We start from the raw sequence: 26,085 nt of genomic DNA on the forward strand, positions 1-26,085 counted from the left end.
CACAAAAACAGAATATATAAATCCAGGATAACCGATAAAGCGAGGCTTGACCTAGTCTAATCTGTGCAGCCTGGCTTGGTGCGTTTCACGAAGGCCAAGCCAGGCTGAGGAGGAGCGACTAGGTCGAGCCAGGCTGAAGTAATTCAGATAGATGCGCGTCCACGGCTTTCCTCAAAAGACCGCAAGGTCGATAACAGATTTACTGATGCTAAAATGGAGATATACGCATTGTTCATACTTTACACAGAGTGAGCAGCAGCTTCTTGTGGAAGTATGATAACTTGAAACACATTTATTTGTAAAAAAAAAAAAAAGACAAAAAAAAAGAAACACGGCTGCTGTAGCCTAATGAAACAGCGAGAGAAAGTGAGGCAGACAATCGCAGACCGACTGAATGCCTAAAAATATACATTTACCACTGCTCTGAATTGAAGCCGTCATAATCAAACCTTTCAAGGATTAGGCTACTAATCATTTGCACAAATGAACAGTTGTACTCTTTGCCTTAAAAGTAAGCAGAAGATAATGTTACTTGGGAAATTTACCATGAGGATCAATTTTCTACAACGCTAGAATATGATGCGTAAATATCTCTTTCACTCTGTTCCTCCCTCTCTCTCATGGGCTATAATATAAATTTCCTAAGTCATATTAACTTCCACTGCTCGCTTTTAATGCAAAGTGTACAACTGTTTGTTTTTGCAAATGACAGTGACTCATTGAATGGTTTCAGTTAAGAGCAGTAGTTTGTAAATGTATATTTTTAGACTATCATTCAGTCGGTCCACTATTATCTGCTATGCTTTTTCTCACGTGTTTTTTTTTAAATTTTTTTTATAGAGGACGAGTTTCCTTCTCTACATATTATATGCCTTGCTCCCTCGTATATATGGACATAGAAAAGAAAGACACTGAAGAAATTGGACTCTAAAATCTAGAAACTATAAAGATAATTAAGTGATACATTTCATGCACACTGTAAACATGAATGTAACTCATTCATCAGTTATTTCCCCCCCAGCAAAGTATGTCAGAAACCATTGAGGTGTCCTCTCCCTGTTGTTACATGAATGTACAGTAGGCTACACTATATAGTTACGTATTGGTTTAGTGAACTGAGACTATAATTTGGGAGGATTGTACAATTAGGATATGTTCTTAAAAATGTACAGTCCTCCCAAATTATAGTTGTTAAAGAATAAAAAACCAACCTGGGATTTTACTCCCGATACTTTCTCACTCCAAAAAAGTCAGGCGGGTTTCGCCCCATCCTCGACCTGTCCCAGTTCAACCGGTGCGTCATGGTATGTCCATTCCACGTCCATTCCGACTAACAAACGTGTTGGAATGCGTGCGCCACCAAGAGTGGTTTACATCCGTGGATCTGAAAGACGCATACTTTCACAATTTCCTGTGTCCCCAGACACAGGAAATTCCTGCGCTTCTTTTTCCAAGGGGCTCATTTTCAGTACAACCGACTGCCATTCGGTTACTCACTGGCCCCTCGCAGTTATTCCAAGTGCATGGAGACGGCACTTCAGCCGTTGCGGACGATTTGCTCATCCTGGCTTCCTCTCAGGAAACGGCGGCGCTGCACACCGTGACAGTCCTGCAGCACCTGCAGACACTCGGTTTCGCCATAAACTGGCAGAAAAGCGCATTGGTTCCCACACAATTGATAGTTTATCTGGGCGTAGTGCTAAACTCGATTGTTATGAGGGCCAGGCTGTCAACGCCGAGGCAAGATGCGCCGTTTTCTCTCCTGTCGCGCACCACGCCCCACGCAAAGGTGTCAGCACTGTCTGTCATGCGCCTTCTGGGCATGATGTCCTCGGGCTACATGGTAGTACCCCTGGGGCTTCTCCCATGAGAAAAATCCAGAGGTGGTTCCTTCGTCAGCGCGTCGACCCCATACGCCACAAGTGGCGAATGCTGACTATCCCTCCTTCTCTGCAGTCAGACCTGTCATATTGGGGAAACCCCCAGACCTTATCAGCTGGGGTTCCCCTGGGCAGAGTGACGTCATACGTGACAGTGTACACGGATGTGTCCCTCACTGGCTGTGGAGGAATGTGCGAATCACAGGTGGTGGGAGGGGAATGGCCTCCTCCTCCCCTCCCGCACATAAACTGCCTGGAGCTGTCCACGGTGCTGAAGGTCTTGAAGCACTTCGCCCCGAGGGTAGCAGGGAGACATGTTGTGGTGCAGACAGTCAATGTCACAGCAGCGGCGTTCATAAATCGCCAGGGCGGCATACGCTCGGCCCGGCTATTGGAAATAGCTAGGAGCCTCCTGCTGTGGTCTCACAGTCATCTGCTGTCCCTCAGGGCCGTCCACATCCCCGGGATATTAAACCGGGCAGCAGACCTATCGAGGGGGGGACCCTCTCACAACGAGTGGAAATTGAATCCCACTATCGTTCGGAAGCTGTGGAGCAGGTTCGGGGAAGCGGAGGGACCTGTTCGCCTCACGAGAAAACACACTGTGCGCTCTGTGGTTTTCCTTGAGTTCACGGGACAACCCACCCCTGGGCGCGGCGCTTTCTCCCACCATCCCTGACCCAGAACCCTCCTATATGCTTTCCCCCCGGTCCCTCTGATCCCCCGTCTCCTGTAACGCATCCAGGAGGAAGGCCTGTCGGTCATCCTGGTGGCACCGGAGCGCACGAGTGCATCCTGGTTCCCGACGCTGGTCCAGCTGCTGGCGGCTCCCCCCTGGCAATTGCTGTGGCGCGAGGACGCCCTGTCACAGCTGGACGGCGCGATAGGACACCCCCCGGTGATAACCCAGCGACTGTGGGGCTGGCTGCTGAGCGGGAATGCTTGCAGAGGTTAGGCTTGCCCCCTGCCGTGGTGCGCACCATTCAGAGCGTGAGAGCTCCCTCTACGACAGCGTGTTACGCGGCGCGTTGGTCCGCTTTCCAGCGCTGGTGCACGGAGAGGGAGTCAGACCCCATATCGTGCCCCCTGCACCTCGTACTGAATTATCTCCAAACACTGGTAGATAACGACTTGGCCCCATCCACGGTCAAAGCCTACGCGGCGGCCATTTCATCCTGCCACGAAGGCTATGGAGAGAGAACGGTTTTTGCGCACCCCCTAGTAAAACGTTTTTTTGAAAGGGGTCAGACGGCAGAAACCCGCCGTGCGCTCTCTCACGCCCCAATGGGATCTGGCCCTGGTACTCCGAGCTCAGGGGAAGCCCCCTTTCGAGCCCCTGGCACAAGCCCCTCTCAGGTTGCTGTCTCTAAAAACGGCGCTACTACTTGCCCTGACATCAGCCAAGCGAGTGAGCGACTTATGTGCGCTGTCAGTCTCGCTGTCCTGTCTCTCAATCAGAGGGGACGGGAGCGCAGCCACCCTACAGCCCAACCCTTCCTTCACACCAAAAATGTTAACAAATTCCTTCGGTCGAGGGTTTTTTCCCTCCAGGGTTTTTTTCCCCCGCCTCATAACAACGACGTGGAGGAGGCTTCCCACAGATTGTGCCTGGTGCGTGCATTATCACAGTATATTTTACGCATGGCGGACATAAGGCGGACATAAGGCGGACACAGCAGCTGTTTGTTCACTACAGGGAACACTCCCAAGGAGCGGCCCTGTCGAAACAATGCCTGTCTCACTGGCTGTGCGAGGCTATCACCCAGGCCTAAAACACGGAGGGGGCAGAGCCCCCCCCAGGGCATTCGGGCACATTCTACACGGGCTCTGTCTGCATCGACAGCCCTGTTCAGAGGCATGTCAGTTGCCGAAATCTGTGCAGCGGCCTCTTGGGCATCCCCATGCCCTTTCATCCGCTTCTATTTGAGGGATGTGTCTGAGCCCTCCCTGACTCACTCGGTCCTCTCTTCTCATAACGACGAATGAGGCCCCGTCGTATGTATAATTGTATATATTATGTACATATGTATATGTTTTGTCACTATTATACAATCACGATATGTGCCGCTTTATGTTTTCTTCTGCTACCCCCCCCCTACTCTTGGTGACTGGGAGGAACTCGGGCGTCCCATAATTATCAATCATGTATTTCCCTCATCAATCATGCAAGCCTGCATTCTCGGCTTGGGCCTTCAGCCAGCTAGCAGGTCGTTGCCATGGCGGCACATGAGAGAGAAAGTGACAGTAAGGGAAAATAAGTTAGTGTATGTTCCACTTGTGGATCTGTCGCAGGTGGTATTGACTACATCAGCTTCGCCCTAACCCATAGCGTGGCTTAGAGGGCGAAGCCTATACGAAATAGAACGATAGTTACGTAATTGTAACTCCAGATTCTATGAGTATAGGCATAGCCACCTGCGGGCCACCTGCGGGCCACCTGCTCCTATTGCATTAGCTGAAGAAAAAGCTGATGTTGGGAGCAGAGCAACGGGTCCGCTTTTTATACAGTAATTGACCGTTCGCAAAAGCCACGCCCCCTAGTTATTGTTACTACGCCCGTCAAACAATTGAGAACCAGACACATAGCCATGGCGGACCAAGTGATGTCTTGTAGAGTAACTAGCGCTGCAGAAGGCTGTAGTCTTGCGCTTAAGTCCCGTGGGAATTCAGTTGTAGCAGGAAAAGGTAAACAGCAGTGTGCAGATCGGAGCTTAATGTGTGAAAAGTGAAGAGCGGAGGTGTTCACAAGGGAAGAAGCTTGGAGTAACTATGGAGCTAGAGCTAGCCTTCAGTGGCGCTGTTACTGTACGGGAAACAGGCATGATTTGGCCCGTTTCCATGTAGTTACATAGTCACTGATATGATCATAACCACTACAGTGCTCAAATACCTATTTTTGAGGAGGGAATAAACTTCAAAATTTCGCCGCGAAAGGATGAACTGTCCTCTGGAGGACATCCACCAGACCAGCGGCCGCCTGTGGATGGTTGTCAGCCACGGCAGGCGAGGGAGGAAGTAGAAGGATGCCCCGGACGGGGCTGCTAGCCTGGCTAAGGAAACTACCACACAATTCGCCACTGCAGAGACTCATATTGCTATCGACAGTACTCCTATACATATAGCGGTCAAGATTAACGTAAAAATTGCCCGGAGTTCTCGTTTAATCAGTGTTCAAAAAGGACAACGTTGAGGTTGTTTGGGGTACGTTTGTACCATAGGCGCATCGTTTCACGATCTTGCTGAAATCGCAATGTTTGACGGGGGTCCTTCTCCTTAGTTACAGTTGCTGAGCTAGGATTGGACGAGGACCGTTCGAGGGCGGGGTTTTGCGAACGGTCAATTGCGAACGTAGTTGAAGCCCGTGCAGCACGCAAGGGCGGGAAAGAAAATCTTCACGACTGCGCATGCGCGAAGGGATAAACCCATAGCGTGGCTTAGAGGGCCACGCCTATACTCATAGAATCTGGAGTTACAATAATGTAACTATCGTACAGCACTTTATGTAGTATCTCACAAAAGTGAGTACACCCCTCACATTTTAGTAAATATTTCATTATATCTTTTAATGGGACAACACTGAAGAAATTACACTTTGCTACAATGTAAAGTATTAAAGTGTACAGCTTGTATAACAGTGTAAATGTGCTGTCCCCTCAAAATAACTCAACACACAACCATTAATGTCCGCTGGCAACTAAAGTGAGTACACCCCTATGTTAAATTCCCATAGAGGCAGGCAGATTTTTATTTTTAAAGGTATGAATGAAATAAGGCCAGTTATTTCATGGATCCAGGATACTATGCATCCTGATAAAGTTCCCTTGGCCTTTGGAACTTCAGTTCAGTTAGCCTGGTTCGATTTCAATGAAAGATGATCTTATGGAAAGTACCCATGCCTATATCATCCACTCGCGAGTCAGAGACAGAGGCACTAGCACCGGCACTCGTCGCACTAGCATCCTGGGGTGGCAGAGACAAAGATGTAAATGTAAAGTTTTTATATAGCGCTTTTTCTAGTCTTAACAACTACTCAGAGCTCTTTAACATAGTACAGGAACAATTCACCATTCACACACATTCATACACTGTGGCCGAGGCTGCCGTACAAGGTGCCACAGATAAACATTCACACACTGTTGGCACAGCATCTTGGGGTTCAGTGTCTTGCCCAAGGACACTTTGGCATGGAACTGCAGGGCCAGGGATCGAACCACCAACCTTCCAATTGGCAGGCAACCTCTCTACCACTTAGCCACAGCCACCTCTACATGTAAAGATGTGCTAGGCGTTGTGGATCTCAGCTCTCCTTCATCTCCTGGTTGCAGCGATGACTCTGAGACCACTCGTGAACGTTTAAGGTACCTAAACAACGACTGTTGCAACATTGTCCTTTACTGGAAATGATTTTCACACTTTCAGATCACTTGGAGCTAGCCTAGCATACCGACAAGCTACATCCATCCCGAACCTCACTGTCTGCTGAACTTGCGCAGAAACATAAAAATAGACATGACCAGCTTTTTTAAAATTGTTTTTGAAAACTAAACATTTAGACAATTTTAGCACAAATTATGAGATTTTTAATAATTATTCACAAAATTATAATATATTAATTAATTAATGTTTTTTGAAGAAAGGTTTTGGGTGGGCCTGTTGAAAAGTGGGTGGGCTTAGGCCAAGCTCTCTTCCCAAAAATCATTTTCATTTTATTAACCCTCCTGTTATCCTTGGGGTCAATTTGACCCCATTCAATGTTTGACATCTCTAAAAAAGTGCTTGCCATAATTTGTTTTGCTTCATATTGAATGACTTTTCCTAATTTAATGGGGACAACTGGGTAAATGATGATGATGATGAGTTGGGTGTTATGTTTTGTAATTTCTGATAATATGAATAAAGATGCTAAAACAATTTGTATTTAATGTTTTCTTACCTCAGACCTATATGGCATGACAGCATTATATTGAGCCAAACATATTGTTGATATTAAAAAAGGATGGGGGCATATATTAGTGGAAGCAGTATAAATTTGATAATACAGCTAAAAAAAATTGCTTTATTTTAAATGATCAAATTTAGAAATGCATCTGAGAATATGACTGTGTAATTAGAAGTACTGAACACCAGGTGTCATTACTCTGCCATCTAGAGTTGCTCCTCAAATATCAAGCCAAAAATGTGTAAATGTTTTCTGATTTCGTTAATACCTGTTGCTAATAGCTGTGGTAAAGAACACATAGTTCAAGTTCAAATTCAAGTTACTTTATTTGTATCCAGAGGTCAATTTTGTTTGCAGTAGAGTCCTCATACACACATATGGGCAAAAAAACAAAGAGGCACATATCACACATCATTCAACTTAAGACAGTGGAAATTAAGAAATGGCAAAAATTTAAAAGTTCTTAACGGTCCAGGTTATGCTACATATATAGTCTGTAAACATCCGAGGCTGCTTACAAATGGACAGGTGTTCAGGTTTTTTTTCATTTAATAAATCTCACTGTCTGCTGTCATTTGCAATATCCAAACACATTTGTCACACGTCCAAATTACATGTCGACTCCATGCGTTAACTAAAATGCCAAATAAGGCTTTTGTCTTTCTTTTCTCAGAAAATAAATATGACTGGAGCATTTTACATTCCTACAGATGCCTTTTACAGACATACCATCACACAAATACCAACAACAACAACAACAACAACAACAACAACCCATTATAATTGTTTGATTAGCAACCAAAAAAAACAAAACAAACTTTATATATTATTTACACTCATCATATATATTACATTACATTAAATATGTTTGTTTTATTACTATTATAACTAATTATATTCTATTTTTCCATTTCCTATAGTTTATGTATATTTTTTCTCCTATGTCTAATTAATGTGAATTTGTGTTGTTCTGATGTGTGTACATTTTTCTTTTGAGCTGCTGTAGAACAGGAATTTCCCCCAGTGTGGGATTAACAAAGTCTATTTTATCGTATGTTATCTTACATTACATGTCACTTAGCTGACGATTTCATCCAAAGTGACTTACAATTGCTATATGTGTGTGTCAGAGGTCGCACGCCTCTGGAGCAACTAGGGGTTAAGTGCCTTGCTCAGGGACACATTGGTTGATGTATCGCAGTGGGAATCGAACCCAGGTCTCCCACACCACAGGCATGTGTCATATACACTGTTGTGTACTAACTTTGGAAGCAGCCCTACAGTTCCTTGGTTAAAATTCCAATAGGGATTGGCTCTGCAATATAACTGTTTACTGTATACTTATCACACTGTAGTATATCATGTAATATAGTGCAGCATATCTGTGTATCATATACAATAGCCTCTGGACTTTATTCACAATGTCTGGTCAAACTGTGTGAGACATAATATAAAATAACCTCATAACGGCCCTACAACTTTTTGGCTCTTTGACCATCACACTACAGATAAAATAGAATCTTACATGTTTGTAAAGTATGCGTAAGATGGTTTAATGTTATTTTATCTCATCTTCAGCTGTGTGCATCATCCGCTCTTTCCAATTGTTCTTGACATGTGTGTTTTAGGACCAGTATCATTATGTGGCATGCCCTGTACATGATGTGAATGAAAGGGATTCAAAATCACATTTTTCACACATGGATATAGTTTTATGGAAAAATGACCTAAAGTCCCAGAATGCTGTTGAATCCTGAAATAAATAAAATAACCCATGTATTTGCTTGAGAAAATGCAGTTCTCATATTTCTTGTGCATTATCCTTGGCTGACTGGAATTTCAGCCCTGGCCAGACATGATTTCAGGTTAAACTTTTCCATATACCTGCTCATTAATATTCTAACCTTCTTCAATGTCTATCTGTTTTCCTCTCTCTCTCTCTCTCTCACATTCAACTCTTTTGTCGCATGCATGCACACACTCAAAGACCCAAATAACACACACCCATGCAGGCACACACACATGGCCCATATGTGTGCAATGCAACACTGTTCCACACTTATACACTGTCTCCATTGGAGCCCTGTTCTTTTGTCATCCTCCTTTTACATCCTCTCTTTCTTTGGCCTCCTCTTTGTCTCCGTGGTGACGGCTGAGATGAGCGCTTCCTGTCAAACTGTCCGGTGGAGCACACAGATCCCTGAGAGATTTGCTTTCTTCCCTTAGATCTGACAAGAAAGGGATTTCAAAAGTGGAAGCAATGTCTATGTGTGGCACAAATTCCAGTATATGATAGAAAAATTGCATAATGTGAAAGGCCGTCCAGTCTGACCCACCTGTAGCTTAGGCTATCTGTTGGCTCTCCTCACATTCCTCCTCTTCCTCCCCAGAAGAGGGATCCTCTTTGTCCACAGAATACATGTCTAGGGAGGGATATACATTTTAAAAACAAACAAAATGTAATACCATACAAAATGGGGTTTAACACTTTTAAAATTTTTGTTCGTTTGATTTATCAACATTTAATGCTTTATTAGAGTCCGCAAAAACCCCCGTTAGTTTTGGAAGGAAATGATCCATAAAAAACTTTGTTCCACGCGCTCTTTCGAAAGAACATAGTGAAGAAGACTTGTGTAGTGGCTATCCAAAAGGCCATTAATTAGTCACTCTGTAGGTGTCTTGAGGAATGTTCAAAGAGTTTGAAACGTTCTTTCTTCTTTGGGTAAAGTTCCTGTTTATTGCAATGATTGAATATTTTCCACGAAACAAAAAAGTAGTTACCATTTTAAGTCTTGATTTAAAATTGGTAACAAAAGCTGGTTTAACGGTAAGAACCGTGAGCCCACACCTCCAGGCTCCACTGACTGCCTGCTCACTGATTACCTGTCCATTTAAAACACCCGTGCTGTGATACCTATCACCATGTAACCAAGCTATCCTATACTACACCCTAGTGGTCAGAATGTATATTACAGACATTTATTGAACAAAAACAATAACTCAACTGGCTCCTACAACTTCCTTTTTTGACATTTGATCTCTAACAAACGGAATAAACGGATGATCCACGGAGCCTCGACTCTCTTCCTGGTTTCTTTAGAGTGGTTGTTGTGTCCTGAACACTGACCTGAACATGGCTGCTATCAGAGTCCGAGTCCGCTGCTTGTCTTCTGGGGACCTTGTTGCTCTGCTGCTCCGGGTTCTGGTTGTCCTCCTCCATTCCCTCCATTCCACTCTGGCCCTTAAATCGAGCATATCTCCAATGTGGCTGCTGGACTCACTCTGGATTCTGTTCAGTACAAATCAAAGCATGCAGAGATATTCAGAAGCTGCTGTCTCCTCACATCCACACACACCTAAAAGAACAGTCTGCAAACTCAAAGCAGTGGCTGTAAAACTGTTCCATTTCCTTCCTAGCTAAAAAATGACCTTGGAGTAGTTTGGAGAAAACAGCATTATATTAAACTGTGAATACATATAAAGGTAAAAACAAACACTACCATAACGCTGGCTTTTCAGTGTCTACCCTTCAGAATAAAAGCCCAGCTTAAATTCACTCAGAGCATTTCACTAACAGGAAACTCAATAAAAAGTGATTTGGCCAACACTAGATATCAAACCAAAGCTACACACTATATCTTGTCAAACTGCTGCAAGCTGTAAGTTCACCACTTCTACAGAAGGCAAAAGATAACGTCATCTCGGGAACGGCTGTCTTCCTGTCTCACTCAGACGCGGTTGTTTAGGTGAGCTAACTTACACTAATAACTTTACTGTCGTCAACATACCTCCACTATGAATAGTCCGGTTGGTTTGGGACGGTGTGGAAGGTCACCTGAACTCGGGTGCAGATCAAACACCAGAACTCTGGTTATTATTTGTTATTGCTTCCTAAGGAGAAAGAGTAAACTGCTGGGGACCATATTAACCACCTCAGGCACAGTAACATATATTTATCTGAAAGTAAATCAAATATATTAAGGTAAATTTTCTCTGAAATGTTTCTAAACATGTATTTCTTTGTGACTGCATGCACGAGTTACATTTGTAATAACCTACCTAAAACCTTACACTAGACCTACATTTAAAACTTAAAATAACCATATTATACTGTAAAGAAAAGATAGAACTAAATATTTAATGGACCAGCACATTGGGTAAGTTGTCAGAATATGTGACCCCACTGTAACTGTTTAATTAATGAGTCAAACTTCAAAATATTGTTTGGGGTAGTTATGTCATCCCTTCACATTAATCTGGACAAATGTTTTCTTATTTATAGTCATCACAGAGCCAGTACAACAGAGGTCACCATATATTATAAGTAGCAGCTGTCAGAATATGTGACCCCACTGTAACTGCTTAATAAAGGAGTTAAACTTCAAAACAGTTTGTGTGGTAGTTATGTCAGCCCTTCACACTAATCTGGACACGTTTTCTGGGTTTATTGTAAATATTTAAAGCTCCAGGGTTGTTGTTCGGACAGACCTGACCCCACTGCTGAAAAAAATCCTAAAGGAAACACTGTGAATATGGTTATTTTAAGTTTTAAATGTAGGTCTAGTGTAAGGTTTGAGGTAGGTTATTACAAATGTAACTCGTGCATGCAGTCACAAAGAAATACATGTTTAGAAACATTTCAGAGAAAATGTACCTTAATATATTTTATTTACTTTCAGTTACTATGCCTGAGGTGGTTAATATGGTCCCCAGCGGTTTACTCTCCTTAGGAAGCAATAACAAACCGCGAATAATCATACAGCTTGCACCCGCGGATGTAATGTATTAATAGGCTCGTACGAGATGAACTGCGCCTCGCCTGTAAAGTGGACGAGAGCAGGCGGGAGCAGCTGGAGGCGGTGACAAAAATCATTAGTGGTGGAATGTAACGGAGTACATTTACTCAAGTACTGCACTTAACTTGAGGTACTTGTACTTTACTTGAGTATGAAATAATGTACAGCATTTTAATAACTAAAATAATGTAGAAGTATAAGGACAAATTTAAAAACATATTCATTTTGAGCATTTTTCCACCAGACTCCATTTAATTTAAACAGAAATGTTTTGATTATTAAACACACTTAATTCAAAGTGGACAGAAACTAAATAAAACTATCAAAAGCCGTCTTGGTTCATCTTTCCACTGTTCCAACAATCACCACTCTGGTTTGGTTGAAATAAACCCTTAATTCACCCATTTACATGTGGAAAAATGCGGGGCCCTTAAAAGAAAAAAAAATTTTTTTTTTAATAAATGGGGGTTGTAAAAAAATTTTTTTTTTTTACATAAAAAAAATAATTTTTTTTTTTTTTATGTTTATTTTAATAAAAATATTTTTATAAAAAATATAATTATTTTTTTTATTTTTTTTTTAATTTTTTTTTTTAGATATAATACAATTAAAAAATTATAAAATTTTTTTTATTTATTTTAAGGTTGTTTAAATTTTTTTTATAAAAAAAAAAAAAAAAAAAAAATAAAAAAAAAAAAAAAAAAAAAAAAAAAAAAAAAAAAAAAAAAAAAAAAAAAAAAATAAAAAAAAAAAAAAAAAAAAACTCTATACACGCTAAAAGTCCTGATTATTTACATGGAGTCTGGTGGAAATATGCTGGCTCTCTATACGCCTAAAAGTCCTGATTATTTACATGGAGTCTGGTGGAGATATGCTGGCTCTATACGCCACTAAAAGTCCTGATTATTTACATGGAGTCTGGTGGAAATATACTGGCTCTATACACGCTAAAAGTCCTGATTATTTACATGGAGTCTGGTGGAGATATGCTGGCTCTATACACGCTAAAAGTCCTGATTATTTACATGGAGTCTGGTGGAGATATGCTGGCTCTATACACGCTAAAAGTCCTGATTATTTACATGGAGTCTGGTGGAGATATGCTGGCTCTATACACGCTAAAAGTCCTGATTATTTACATGGAGTCTGGTGGAGATATACTGGCTCTATACACGCTAAAAGTCCTGATTATTTACACGGAGTCTGGTGGAGATATGCTGGCTCTATACACGCTAAAAGTCCTGATTATTTACATGGAGTCTGGTGGGTTTGGTGATGGGGATTTCAGGGCTGTTTCATGTTAAACTAAAAGGATCTTACTCTTTAACTAAAAGCTCTATGTCTATATGTTGTCAGACACTTAGAATAATAATCTGAGTCTGTCAGCGGCAAAAACAGAACTTTACGGAAACTTTACCTTTTAATTAGGAGTTTAAACACAAACACAACAGGACGAATACATCCTCCAAATCAAGTCACAAATAGTCAGCATGTGGCCTTGTTTTATTTCATTTATTTGCATTTAATTGTTCCATATTCCAAAACACTTAAAACAACTGAATCATTGACGTTATTCTACAAGTCAGATAAAATAATAATAAAATAATAATAATAAATAATAAAATCGGCTGTATGCTTTTGATTGTATGACTTTGTACTACATCATTAGTGTCTTTACTTTCATTCTGAACAGACCTCAACAGATTTAAAACCACATTCAGTCACAGAAAATACAAACAGTGAATATAAAATGTGAGAAAGATTATTAAATGAAAGTCCACAAAGGAAGATAAAATGATGTTCAACTACAAAACAATAACTTGAGAGCATACAATTAAAAATGGCCAACTTCCAGTTAAATGTGTTCAAATTATAGCCTTCTCTGCATTACAGGGCGCTAAACACAAATTAACCAACTCCCTCTAGTATCGTATTGCTCACTGATTTTCATTGTTTTGATTTAGGTTTGTGAGTATATTGAGGGATGTCACAAATGCGGTCAAAGGCTAAAACTAATTAGGGGGTGCTATAGAGACACCATGCCACTCCCAAGCCCAAATATGATACAGATCGAAATATTAAAGCAGTGTTTCCTATAAATACGTTCTAACCCTAACCCTGGAACTGGAAGAAAACCAATGTACAAAACATGCCAATTGCAGATCTGCCCTTCCTCTCTCAATCAATCAAGGAATCCAACTTCTCCCAACGCATTACCATCTATTCAACTCTGACAGCCTGGTGGAAAACGAAACAAATCACAAAATCATCACCAGAATTAAACAAGTTCACCCCACTCTGTGTTCATGTTACAGAACAAACATTTTTACTTCTCCATATGGGCACAAAAAGGAATCCCACACCTTGACCACCTATTTGAGAACAACCATTTCATGTCATTTAACACACTCACACAGAAACATGGGGTTGGGAGAGAACAATTCCTTCAATATCAACAACTCAGACTTAAAATTAAAGATAAAACTGTGACAGTTCAGGGAATTAGAGGACCCAAATGCAGAAAGCAGGCAGGAGAAGTCTGAGCAGGAAGATTTATTTGTCCAAAAAACAAAATACAAATTAACAAAGGGAGTCCTGAGTGGGGCAGGCAAAAACTAATCCAGAGTGTAGAAACCAAGAACAGGGAATCCAAAAAACAAGAGCCGAACAAACCATAACTTGAGACCAAAGGAAATCCAGTGGAGGCAGAGAGTCAACCGGGCGAAAACTGAGGGCCGTGGACTCGAGGAACGAGGAAGTGAGGACAGAGGTCACTCGAAAATACAACCGGCTTTCTACGGATACAAATCTTAATGCTAATCGGTGAAGTATCCCTTTAACTACACCTAGGTCGTTGTGACCCAGACTTTAGCTTTGTTTCCATCCACACATTTTTATCCGAATTAAGTGATATCGAATGAAAAATGCCTTATGGAAACAGTAAAATCCGATTGAATTTCATGAATATCGACTCAAAGAAAATACGTTCGGTCTCATCGGATTTTCTCTTGATCGACATACGGCTTATGCGATAAACGCTGATGGAAACGTTATTTGCCGAATAAATAAAGAATTGCGATTAAGTTTTAGGTCATTTTATAGTTGCAACCCGTAATAAAACGAAGAAGTTTCAGTTAATTTCCGCCCAGTATTTCCACTCTGTTTGCAAAACAAAACAGGTGTAAGTGGACAAACGAGGAGACAAGATACTTTTTTAATTTAATTTACCAGAAAAATATAACGGCTATTTTAGATAGCAAACATCAAAGAAATGCCATCATTTTTCAGGAGCTCGCGAAGGAAATGACCAACAGTTACGACAGGGACATTAAACGCTTAACGTGAAAAAGCTTAACGTGGTTTAATGTATCTAAACAACGATCAATCATCACCAGATTTATCATGGTCATATCTTGTCATGAACACTTAAGCCTGTCAAAAAAACTAAATCGAAATCCAACGATTATAGAAGTTATCTCACGTTAATGTTTTCTTCATCATTGCGCCCTATGGCGAGGAAAAAGCTTAACGTGGTTTAATGTACCTAAACAATGATCAATGATTACCAAATTTCTCTCTCATATTGCTCCTTATAACCACTGAAAACTGTCAAAAACTCGAACCCAAAGTCCAATTATTATGGCCATTATCTGACATTAAGCGTTTCTGCTTCATTAGAGCCTATGGAAAAAGCTTAACGTGGTTGAATGTACCTAAACAATGATCAATCATCACCAAATTTCTCTCTCATATTACCCCTCATAACCACGGAAAACTGTCAAAAAAATCGAACCCAAAATCCTATTATTATGGACGTTATCTGACATCATGCGTTTCTGCTTCACAGCAGGGCAGCGGAGTGGCTGGGGGTTGACTCTCCACGGTTCTCATTGGCTTTATAAGTCCTAATGTGAAAAAGCTTAACGTGGTTTAATGTATCTAAACAATGATCAGTCATCACCAAAAAAAATCCTCTCCTATATTGCTCATCATAACCACTTAAAACGGTTAAATCTAACCCAATGTCCAAATATTATGGACGTTATCTGACACTATGATGAAGAAAACCTTAACGTGAGATAACCTCTATAATCGTTGGATTTCGATTTAGTTTTTTTGACAGGCTTAAGTGTTCATGTCAAGATATGACCATGATACATCTGGTGATGATTGATCATTGTTTAGATACATTAAACCACGTTAAGCTTTTTCACGTTAAGCGTTTTAGGATGTCCCTTACGACAAGCCGTGGGACGTCCTGCGGAGTAAATGGAAGGCGCTCAAACAGCGATACACGGCTCAAAAAAGAGAGTTGTCTCGCAGCGGTGCCGGAGGGAAAAATATAAGGCAAGTTCCACCTTTTTGATGAGCTGGATCAGATCCTCAGCCAAAGGCCCATCGTAGCTTAGCTTGGCTTCTAATATTAACAACAACAACTACTTTTGTCTAGCAAAACTTTGTTAGCAAAAGTTTGCTTGAATGTTGTGTGATTTAGTGCAAAAATGAATGGAAACACCTTAAAATGTCTCAAATCAATTCAATATACAGTGCCTTGCGAAAGTATTCGGCCCCCTTGAACTTTTCGACCTTTTGCCACATTTCAGGCCTCAAACATAAAGATATAAAACTGTAATTTTTTGTGAAGAATCAACAACAAGTGGGACACAATCATGAAGTGGAACGAAATTTATTGGATATTTCAAACCTTTTAAACAAATAAAAAACTGAATTATAGTGCAAAATTATTCAGCCCCCTTAAGTTAATACTTTGTAGCGCCACCTTTTGCTGCGATTACAGCTGTAAGTCGCTTGGGGTATGTCTCTATCAGTTTTGCACATCGAGAGACTGACATTTTTGCCCATTCCTCCTTGCAAAACAGCTCGAGCTCAGTGAGGTTGGATGGAGAGCGTTTGTGAACAGCAGTTTTCAGTTCTTTCCACAGATTCTCGATTGGATTCAGGTCTGGAATTTGACTTGGCCATTCTAACACCTGGATATGTTTATTTGTGAACCATTCCATTGTAGATTTTGCTTTATGTTTTGGATCATTGTCTTGTTGGAAGACAAATCTCCGTCCCAGTCTCAGGTCTTTTGCAGACTCCATCAGGTTTTCTTCCAGAATGGTCCTGTATTTGGCTCCATCCATCTTCCCATCAATTTTAACCATCTTCCCTGTCCCTGCTGAAGAAAAGCAGGCCCAAACCATGATGCTGCCACCACCATGTTTGACAGTGGGGATGGTGTGTTCAGGGTGATGAGCTGTGTTGCTTTTACGCCAAACATAACGTTTTGCATTGTTGCCAAAAAGTTCGATTTTGGTTTCATCTGACCACAGCACCTTCTTCCACGTTTGGTGTGTCTCCCAGGTGGCTTTTGGCAAACTGGATATCTTTAAGAAATGGCTTTCTTCTTGCCACTCTTCCATAAAGGCCAGATTTGTGCAGTATACGACTGATTGTTGTCCTATGGACAGAGTCTCCCACCTCAGCTGTAGATCTCTGCAGTTCATCCAGAGTGATCATGGGCCTCTTGGCTGCATCTCTGATCAGTCTTCTCCTTGTATGAGCTGAAAGTTTAGAGGGACGGCCGGGTCTTTGTAGATTTGTAGTGGTCTGATACTCCTTCCATTTCAATATTATCGCTTGCACAGTGCTCCTTGGGATGTTTAAAGCTTGGGAAATCTTTTTGTATCCAAATCCGGCTTTAAACTTCTCCACAACAGTATCTCGGACCTGCCTGGTGTGTTCCTTGTTCTTCATGATGCTCTCTGCGCTTTACACGGACCTCTGAGACTATCACAGAGCAGGTGCATTTATACGGAGACTTGATTACACACAGCTGGATTCTATTTATCATCATTAGTCATTTAGGTCAACATTGGATCATTCAGAGATCCTCACTGAACTTCTGGAGAGAGTTTGCTGCACTGAAAGTAAAGGGGCTGAATAATTTTGCACGCCCACTTTTTCAGTTTTTTATTTGTTAAAAAAGTTTGAAATAGCCAATGAATTTCGTTCCACTTCATAATTGGGACCCACTTGTTGTTGATTCTTCACAAAAAATTACAGTTTTATATCTTTATGTTTGAGGCCTGAAATGTGGCAAAAGGTCGAAACGTTCAAGGGGGCCGAATACTTTCGCAAGGCACTGTACCAATTTAATCGCAAAACAGCATGTGACGTCATTACACACAGGTTTTTATTCGCTTTAAAGCTGTTGGATGGAAACACACTTTAACCAGCTTTATTCGCATGAGTTTTTTTACCGAACTTCAGATAATTCGACTGACAAGTGGATGGAAACTAGCTAATAACTACTAAGGTGCATGCTAGTCAACAGATGGTTTGCTTCAAATGATTTCACCTTATTTCATCCTGGAGGGTACTCAGCATGTCCTGGTGTGCCACATCGGTCATATCAAACAATTATATTTCTTTACTTTATTAGCTTTACGATGGCCTAATTAGAGGCATAGGAGACACTATACATGTCAAAAGTGAGTTTTTTAGATTTATACAGACCATAATATGTCCATCTCAGCTTTGCTTCAAAGAGAAAACTCCTCCGCTCCCCAACAGGAAACACCTTGCTAGGCTAACTTCCCTATGCTACCTCCCTCACATCTCCCTTGTTTAAACTAAATATAGCTTTCAACCTGCACTTCCTGTCTCCCTGACACAGAGAGAAAAGTCTCCTCTCAGAGACTGCTGGGCCTAAATTGGGCTTAAACATGATACACAAAATTAAAACCTGAACCCACTGTGTGTTGAATAAAATCCCATATTAATATGATTAATAGTGAATCTTGCTAAACATACGTTACTTAGAAAGAAGTGAATATATGTGTGGGCCCTATAAAATATCTGGTGGTTACATTTGTCTGATTTCTTGATTAAAATTGATTATATGGCAGACATTACAAGACAAAACAATATCTAATAACAACATTTAAATAAAGAGTGTACTTCTTCCTACCACGCAATATAATGTCTTATATCTAGATGTTGATACATAAAGATTTTTGTTTGATACTTGAGATGTTTTGCTTGGACTTAAAAGGCACAAACGTTATTCCATGTCACCAGTCGCAGGTTCAGAAGAGTCTCCAGTCTGGTCTTCAGTCCCTGGTTGTGAAAGTGGATGTGAGTTCCTGGCTGGTTCTGGTCCTCCACATTCCTCACCCTCAGGTTCTGTTTCCATCGGACTAACGCATTTATGTCTTTTGATTTTAGACCGCTGGGCAAATCTTTTGTTACAAACACTGCAGCTGAATCTTTTCTCTCCTGTGTGGACTGTCATGTGTGACCGTAAATTTTCACTCTGTGTAAAAGATTTCTTACACTTAGAGCAGCTGAAAGGTTTTTCTCCTGTGTGGATTCTCATGTGTCTCTGTAAATCTCCACTATGTGTAAAAGATTTCTTACAGACTGAGCAGCTGAAAGGTTTTTCTCCTGTGTGAGTTCTCATGTGTGACCGTAAATTTTCACTCTGTGTAAAAGATTTCTTACAAACTGAGCAGCTAAAAGGTTTCTCTCCTGTGTGGATTCTCATGTGTTTCTGTAAATCTCCCCTCTGTGTAAAAGCTTTCTTACAGACTGAGCAGCTGTAAGGTTTTTCTCCTGTATGGATTCTTGCGTGTTTCTGTAAATCACCATTCTGTGTAAAAGATTTCTTACAGACTGAGCAGCTGTAAGGTTTCTCTCCTGTGTGGATTCTCTCGTGTTTCTGTAAATCACATCTCTGTTTAAAAGATTTCTTACAGACTGAGCACTTGAAAGGTTTCTCTCCTGTGTGAGTTATCATGTGACTCTTCAGCTCTGTCATGCGGCCAAATCTTCTCCCACACTCCGAGCAGCTGAATGTTTTCTTACGTCTTGAATCGTGTTTCAGAGAGTTTAAAGCTGACTGAGGTTCTCTGGTCTCCTTCCAATCAGCACTGTCATCAGTCTCAGGTTCAGAAGAGTCTCCAGTCTGGTCTTCAGTCTCTGGTTGTAAAAGTGGATGTGAGTTCCTGGCTGGTTCTGGTCCACCACAGTCTTCTCCATCAGCTTCTGTTTCCATGTGTTGAGTTTGTCTTGGATGAAGCTGTGAGGACTGAGCTTCCTCTTCATCATGTTCACTCTTCACAGGGACAGGAATGAATGGGAACTTGGTGATATCAGCCTCCTCCAGCCCTTGAAGCTGCTCTCCCTCCTGACTGCTCCACAGTTCCTCCTGTTCCTCTTTAATGTGTGGGGGGGGCTCTGGCTCCTGCTGGTCCACGCTGGAGCTACACTCCTGCTGCTCAGGGGGAACCTCTTCTTTAACCACCAACAGCTGCTGAACATCTGCAGGAAACACATACAGAGAAATGTTGTGGAACTGTATCTTATCACCTGGATTGTGATTGTTATAAAAATACTGGTTGTTCAGTCTGTTACTTAGGTTACATCTACACTACTAGTCTTCCTTTCCAGCCCCTGGAAAGGCTGTTGACTGACATATTAGGGCCCTCTCGTGGTGAAATAATGCTTCAACTTGAGCGTAAAAGTGGTGCAGTCGGTAATTAAAGTGACTATACGTAACTTTAGTGTTTCTGTAACTGTCATTTTTCATATTATGATCATAAATGAGAAGTAACAGCAAACGAGACTAACAGTGAAAAGAACGCTATTTTTAGGTAGTTTTTATTAGTGCCGTTGCACATGTTTGATTTTTCCCACATAGTCACAGAATGATTTATGGCAGGTAGACGGCGCAACAGTAACACATTCGGAAGGGTCACAGATTTTTTTGTAACACCGGAAAAACCTGTGTTAGCGTATCAGACTTTTTCAGTCTTAATATCGTATCATTTTAGAAGTTATCTGCTGTAGTTATGGCTGATACTAGAGCAGGACCATCACAGAAAAGAAGTAAATTAAATGAAGAACAACTAAAAGCTAAAAGGGAAAGTGACGACAGGTGAAAACGCGAGTCAACTTCAGTGGGGCTTCCAACAGATGGAGACAATTACGGGATTGTATTTGAACACAAAACTGCTTTGCTAGCTCCATCGTGTTGTAACTACGACATCTGCTGAAAAAATAATTTTATTCATCAGTATGATTGCCGTACTGTTTAGTTCAAAAACATCCAAAAACACCGCACGAAAACAGAGGACCAGATACAAGCTTTTATTTTCAAAAGTCAAAGCTCGCGCCACGGACAGCACAGGCTGCAGCCATACCCGACTCAAATATCCTTTCGTTCCTGGTGACTATAATTATGCAAACGACAGCCTTTTCAAGGTATTTGAGAAGGAAGCAGTGGTAGCATGCAAGCTCCCAAATTGACGCTCGTCTTTGAAATGGAGTTTTGAATAATGTTCAGCTTTACCTATATGCTAAAATATACAATGACTGAGGAAGCCTAGTGACGTAGCACTAGCAACCAGTGTTGAATTTCTTATTTCCCAGTGTACTTGTTGAATGGTCTCAAGGTTTTATTGTTTTATTTAATGTGAATACTAGTTTACTAGAGGAGTAACTTAGTATTTGAAGTAATGCAGGAAGTGTGCATTTAGTTTCCATGCTTATTGTTTTTCCACAACAATGTTAGTGAGTAAATCTACTGAAATGGCCACCACACCATAACAGAGGAGTGTGATGCGTAAGAAGAGAATGCAGAGGTTTAGTCACGTATGTCATGGAAGTAAAAAAATTATTGATATCTGTACATCTTTGCCAAGTGCAAAATAGTACAGAAGGCATCAATTAAGGGTTGGGGAAGGTCATCCCTTTTTTCCATATAATTTTGGAGGGTCGTCCAAAATGTATTGCTGGTGAAGGGAGGGTCATGTCTATTTTGACTAAGGCCGGTTACACACTGGATGCGTCGCACGAGCATGTCAGTTGCGTGGCGTGTCCGTTTATATTTCGGCTCCCATGTTAACAGGTTAGAGCTTACACACTGCCTGCATGACACGTGCGTCCGAAAACGCGTGCCTGCTAGAAATAGAACCGAGAGAACCTATTTTTCACTCGTGTTGGAAGCGTTTCCAGTCAAAATAGAATATAAAAAAAGTTTATATGTCGTTTAGACACAAATACATATAAATAACATGTTGATGTTTGAAAGTCTCTAGGTTTTGATATAAATGTAATAAAAAAAAATAGATTTTTTAATATTGCAGCTTAATACAGAACGAAATATTCTGTAGCCTATTTTGCAGTCAATACTGCCAACGTTGTCTTTTCTGTAATCAAATCAGTATATATTTATGTTTAACATGGTATTTCATTTTATCAATGGGAAACGTACATGTGTACAGACTAGGCTAGCAGCAGCAGCGCCGCGTCAGACACGTTTCTGGTGTGTAAAGACATAAAAAAATCCACGCAGCCGACATGCAGCTGACACGCAACAGAAACGCCACGCAGCCAGCGTGTAACCGGCATAAAGATCCCAAAACTCCTCCGGTGGCCCCTTAAATAAATAATGAACAGTCCCTAACAAGAGACAGAATAACAGAGTGCGAAGTGGACTTTACTACATTCAAATGGTTCAAGTTGTGTGTGTCTCTGATGAACCGTGAGTAAAACCTGTCATTTTTGTCTGATCTCGACATTATTTGAGTCTTTCACTGTGTTTTGGTGAGACCTTTGTGGATGCAGAGCTCATCTAATCACCATGTTGCTTCCTAATGCTAATGCTAGTTTAGCTGTACCTTTATATTTCTAGTAAGACTATTGTATTTGGACAATGTTGACATTCTCCTATGTAAATGACATATATGTCTGTTTTTATTGCAACTTAATGGAGCAATCAGTGTTATGTATTTCCCCAAGCAGTACATCCCTATATGTAACCATCACCTATACAGTCCTAAGTGAATACCTATTCAATAATTGGTCTTTAGAGCTGGAAGTGAAGTTTTCCCCGGATCTCAGGATGCAGCCTAGTTTCTCATTTAACGCATCAACATTTTTCTCAGTAAAGATATTTCTGATGGGGCTATTGGCATGAAATTTTCACCAGATGTCAGTAAGTAATTCAAATATATAAAATCATCCTTCCTTCAATTATATGAAGTCTCCCAGTGCCAGATTCTGAAAAACCTATATACACTACTGGTCAAAAGTGTTAGAACACCCCAATTTTTCTAGTTTTTTTATTATAACGGCGGGATAAATGACTCTTGCGCCCAACGCAAATCTTAAATGGGTTGGTCTGAAGTAGCTAGGTGTGGTTTGGGCGTAACATGAAAATAACCAATCAGAGCGTCATCTCACATTCCCTTTAAGAGCAGGCGCGCTTGTTCCATGACGGATTGCTATTATGACGGCGGATTTGCCTGGCGCACGCCAGCGGGAGCTGTCCGGGATGCGGCAAAGTAATAAATGCCCGTCTTGACCGGGTGGCGATGTTTCTGCGGCCTCTCGGGCGCATCTCCTCAAGTCTGGAGAGGATTGCTGCAGCTATGGTGCGTGGGCCTCCAAATGCACCACCTGCTCCTGTTGTGCCCCTTCCTCCTCCCCCCACTCCATCTCCGTCCACCCGCTCCATCAGGAGCACATCGCGCATTACCACTCCCGGACCCTCAAGTGTCCAATCCCGCCATAGTTCAACATCACGTCTACTTAAGTCCTCTAATATTTCCTCATTTATGTCATCAACACATCCATGATTCATGGAAATGTTGTGTAAAACACAACAAGCCACAAAGAATGCTGCGACTTTTTGAGGACTGTACTGTAAAGTGCTTCCTGACCTATCCAAACACCTGAAGCGCATTTTCAATAATATTTTTCCTTGTAATTATGTATGGTTTGCAAAAATGGGAAATGCTGCATCCCTGTAGATGAGAGAAGCAAGGTGTAGGCCTATATGCGCGTTGTGCGCACGTGGCCAAGCATGCGCCCCTTAAATAGCATCTAAATAACACGCCACTGACTTTAGACCAGGTTTTTGCAAGATAGGGCCCAAAGCTGTTCTGCAGCAATGGAGGTTGCTCTGGTTGCAATGGAGGAAACTCTGACAGGAAGAGGTCTGGCAGACCCAAAGCCACAACTGAATCAGAAGACAAGTTTCTGAGAGTCAACAGCTTGCGTGATAGGCGGCTCACAGGACAACAGCTTCAAGCACAGCTTAATAGTGGTCTTAATAAGCAAGTCTCAGTTTCAACTGTAAAGAGAAAACTTGGAGCTGCAGGTTTGATAGGTCGCAGCAAAAAGCCATTGCTAAGACGTCAGAATAAGAAAAAGAGGCTTGCCTGGGCCAAGAAACATCGTCAATGGACTACTGAAGAGTGGAAGAAGGTGCTATGGACTGATGAATCAAAATTTAAAATCTTCAGTTCATCACGCAGGATTTTTGTACGCTGTCGAGTAGGCGAAAGGATGGTTCCTCAGTGTGTGACATCAACTATCAAACATGGAGGAGGAAGCGTGATGGTCTGGGGCTGTTTTGCTGGATCCAGGGTCGGTGATTTGTACAGAGTGAAAGGCACCCTGAACCAAAACGGCTACCACAGCATTTTGCAGCGCCATGCAGTACCCTCTGGTATGCGCCTAGTTGGTCAGGGGTTCATCCAAGAGCAAGATAATGACCCAAAACATAAGTCCAAGCTATGCCAGAACTACCTTAGGAAAAAAGAACAAGATAATGGTAAGATATGGTAAGCTTAAAAACATGGAGTGGCCAGCACAGTCACCAGACTTAAACCCCATTGAGCTGGTTTGGGATGAACTGGACAGAAAACTCAAAGCAAAGCAACCTACAAGTGCCACACATTTATGGGAACTTCTGCAACAGAGTTGGGAAGAACTTTCTGAAGAATATTTGATTTCCATTGTAGAAAGAATGCCACAAGTGTGTGAGTCAAAAATTTAGAATACATTTTGGTTTATAAATTGATTCCATGATTTCTTTTTTAACTTAAATTGTTCATTTGTTCTATTCTTTCATTTCAAAGTACAATAAGACATTGAACTGCATGAATTTCAATAAAAACCTGGAAAAATTGGGGTGTTCTAAAACTTTTGACCAGTAGTGTATATATATTATCCCTTCCACATGCCTTTTCTTGAGCAGTGGTGTCTTGCTTGGTGTGCGTGCATAGAGGCCATAGCGGTTGAGTGCATTACTAATTCTTTTCTTTTCTTTCCATCTGCTTCTTCCAGGTCTTTCTGAAGATCTCCGTGAGTGGTCCTTGGTTCTTCAACAACTCTACTAAGTATTCTATAGACTCCTCGGTCAGAAATCTTGCGAGGATCACCAGGTCGTGGCCAGTTAATGGTGAAATGATGTTCTTTCCACTTCTGGATAATGGCCCCAGCATTTATTCATCTGAGCCATCCGTATGTTTTTCTACAATAAGCATGCGAAGGGACAGCTCTTTGCTTTTACCCATCATGAAATGCTTCTTGGGTGACACCTTGGTAATGAGACGGGCTGTTTTTTTTAACCTTTATTTATTCAGGGGAGGTTTCACTGAGAGGCAGCCGGAACGCCCTGATAACATTCACAGAGTTCCACATTCATACCTGGAAGCTGCCCAGTACAACCACAGTCTGATCTGGCCACTGAAGCGGTTGGGGTTAAGGGCCTTGCTCAAGGGCACCTCAGTGGTGGTAATGAGGGAGAGACAAGCACTGTTCTTTCACTTTCCCCACCCAGATTTTATCCTGTCGGTCTGGGGATTGAACCGACGACCTCGATTGCTTCCTAAATACAGACAGATTTCAGCTGGTTCATTGGTTTCCCATGCCTTTTTACACCCCTTTTTCTTCATGTGTTCAATATTTATTCCCATTAGGCATGATGGTTGGTTTTCAGTTGAGGTCATGGGTCGATATGGAATTTATTTTATTTTTTTCCCAGTGGCAGCAAGGGATAGGCAGGAATTTTTTTCCTTTACAGTAGGGCTGGGCAATATATCGACATTATATCGATATCGTGATATTTTGGATATCGTAATATCGGGATATGACATAAGTGGTGTCTTTTACTAGTTTTAAAGGCTGCACTACAGTCAAGTGATGTACTTTTCTGAACTTACCAGACTGTTCTAGCTGCTCTATTATTTGCCTTTACATTACTGGCATATACATTACATTTGCCTTAAAATTACAGTATGAACCACTAAAAACACAACAACCTCACCGTCCTCTCCACACGCCAGTCAGGCACACTTCCTCGGCTTAGAATTACAATACGAAACGCTAAAAATACCACTACCTTGCCGACGGAACACACTTCATTGGCTTAGAATTACGGCAACAATCGCTAAACACACTGCAAACTCACAGTCCTCTCTTCCCGATTTACAGCCCCCATCTCGTGACTTAAAATAACTCACCGTTGTCGGCTCCAGCCGCTGAACTACACGTTGTAAACAGCCATGGCCCGCTTGCCTGGTCCTCCTGGTAACGTTAGCAGTTAACAGGGTTAGCATGGCGGCGTTAGCCAGGACCAGTCGGGATCACTTTACTGGCTGTGTCTCAATTG

At 41.5% G+C, this 26,085-nt stretch overlaps 1 protein-coding gene and 1 long non-coding RNA gene across 2 annotated transcripts; both read right to left on the reverse strand.

Moving 5' to 3' along the window:
* Positions 1 to 7,730: 7,730 nt before the first annotated feature.
* On the reverse strand, positions 7,731 to 10,710 carry LOC120559427. Its single transcript, XR_005639268.1, has 3 exons — positions 9,947 to 10,710; positions 9,156 to 9,242; positions 7,731 to 9,047 (listed from the first exon to the last, which is right to left on the reverse strand). It is a non-coding gene; the product is annotated as an uncharacterized LOC120559427 (long non-coding RNA).
* An 8,238-nt stretch (positions 10,711 to 18,948) lies between these two features.
* On the reverse strand, positions 18,949 to 19,592 carry LOC120559410 (gastrula zinc finger protein XlCGF57.1-like; the record flags this gene model as incomplete). Its single annotated transcript, XM_039801111.1, has 1 exon — positions 18,949 to 19,592. A coding segment is annotated over exon 1 (492 nt), but the record flags the coding sequence as incomplete, so codon positions are not given.
* Between the last annotated feature and the right edge of the window lie 6,493 nt (positions 19,593 to 26,085).

This window comes from Perca fluviatilis, chromosome 5 (assembly GCF_010015445.1).
Source record: "Perca fluviatilis chromosome 5, GENO_Pfluv_1.0, whole genome shotgun sequence".
Classification (NCBI taxonomy): Eukaryota; Metazoa; Chordata; class Actinopteri; order Perciformes; family Percidae; genus Perca; species Perca fluviatilis.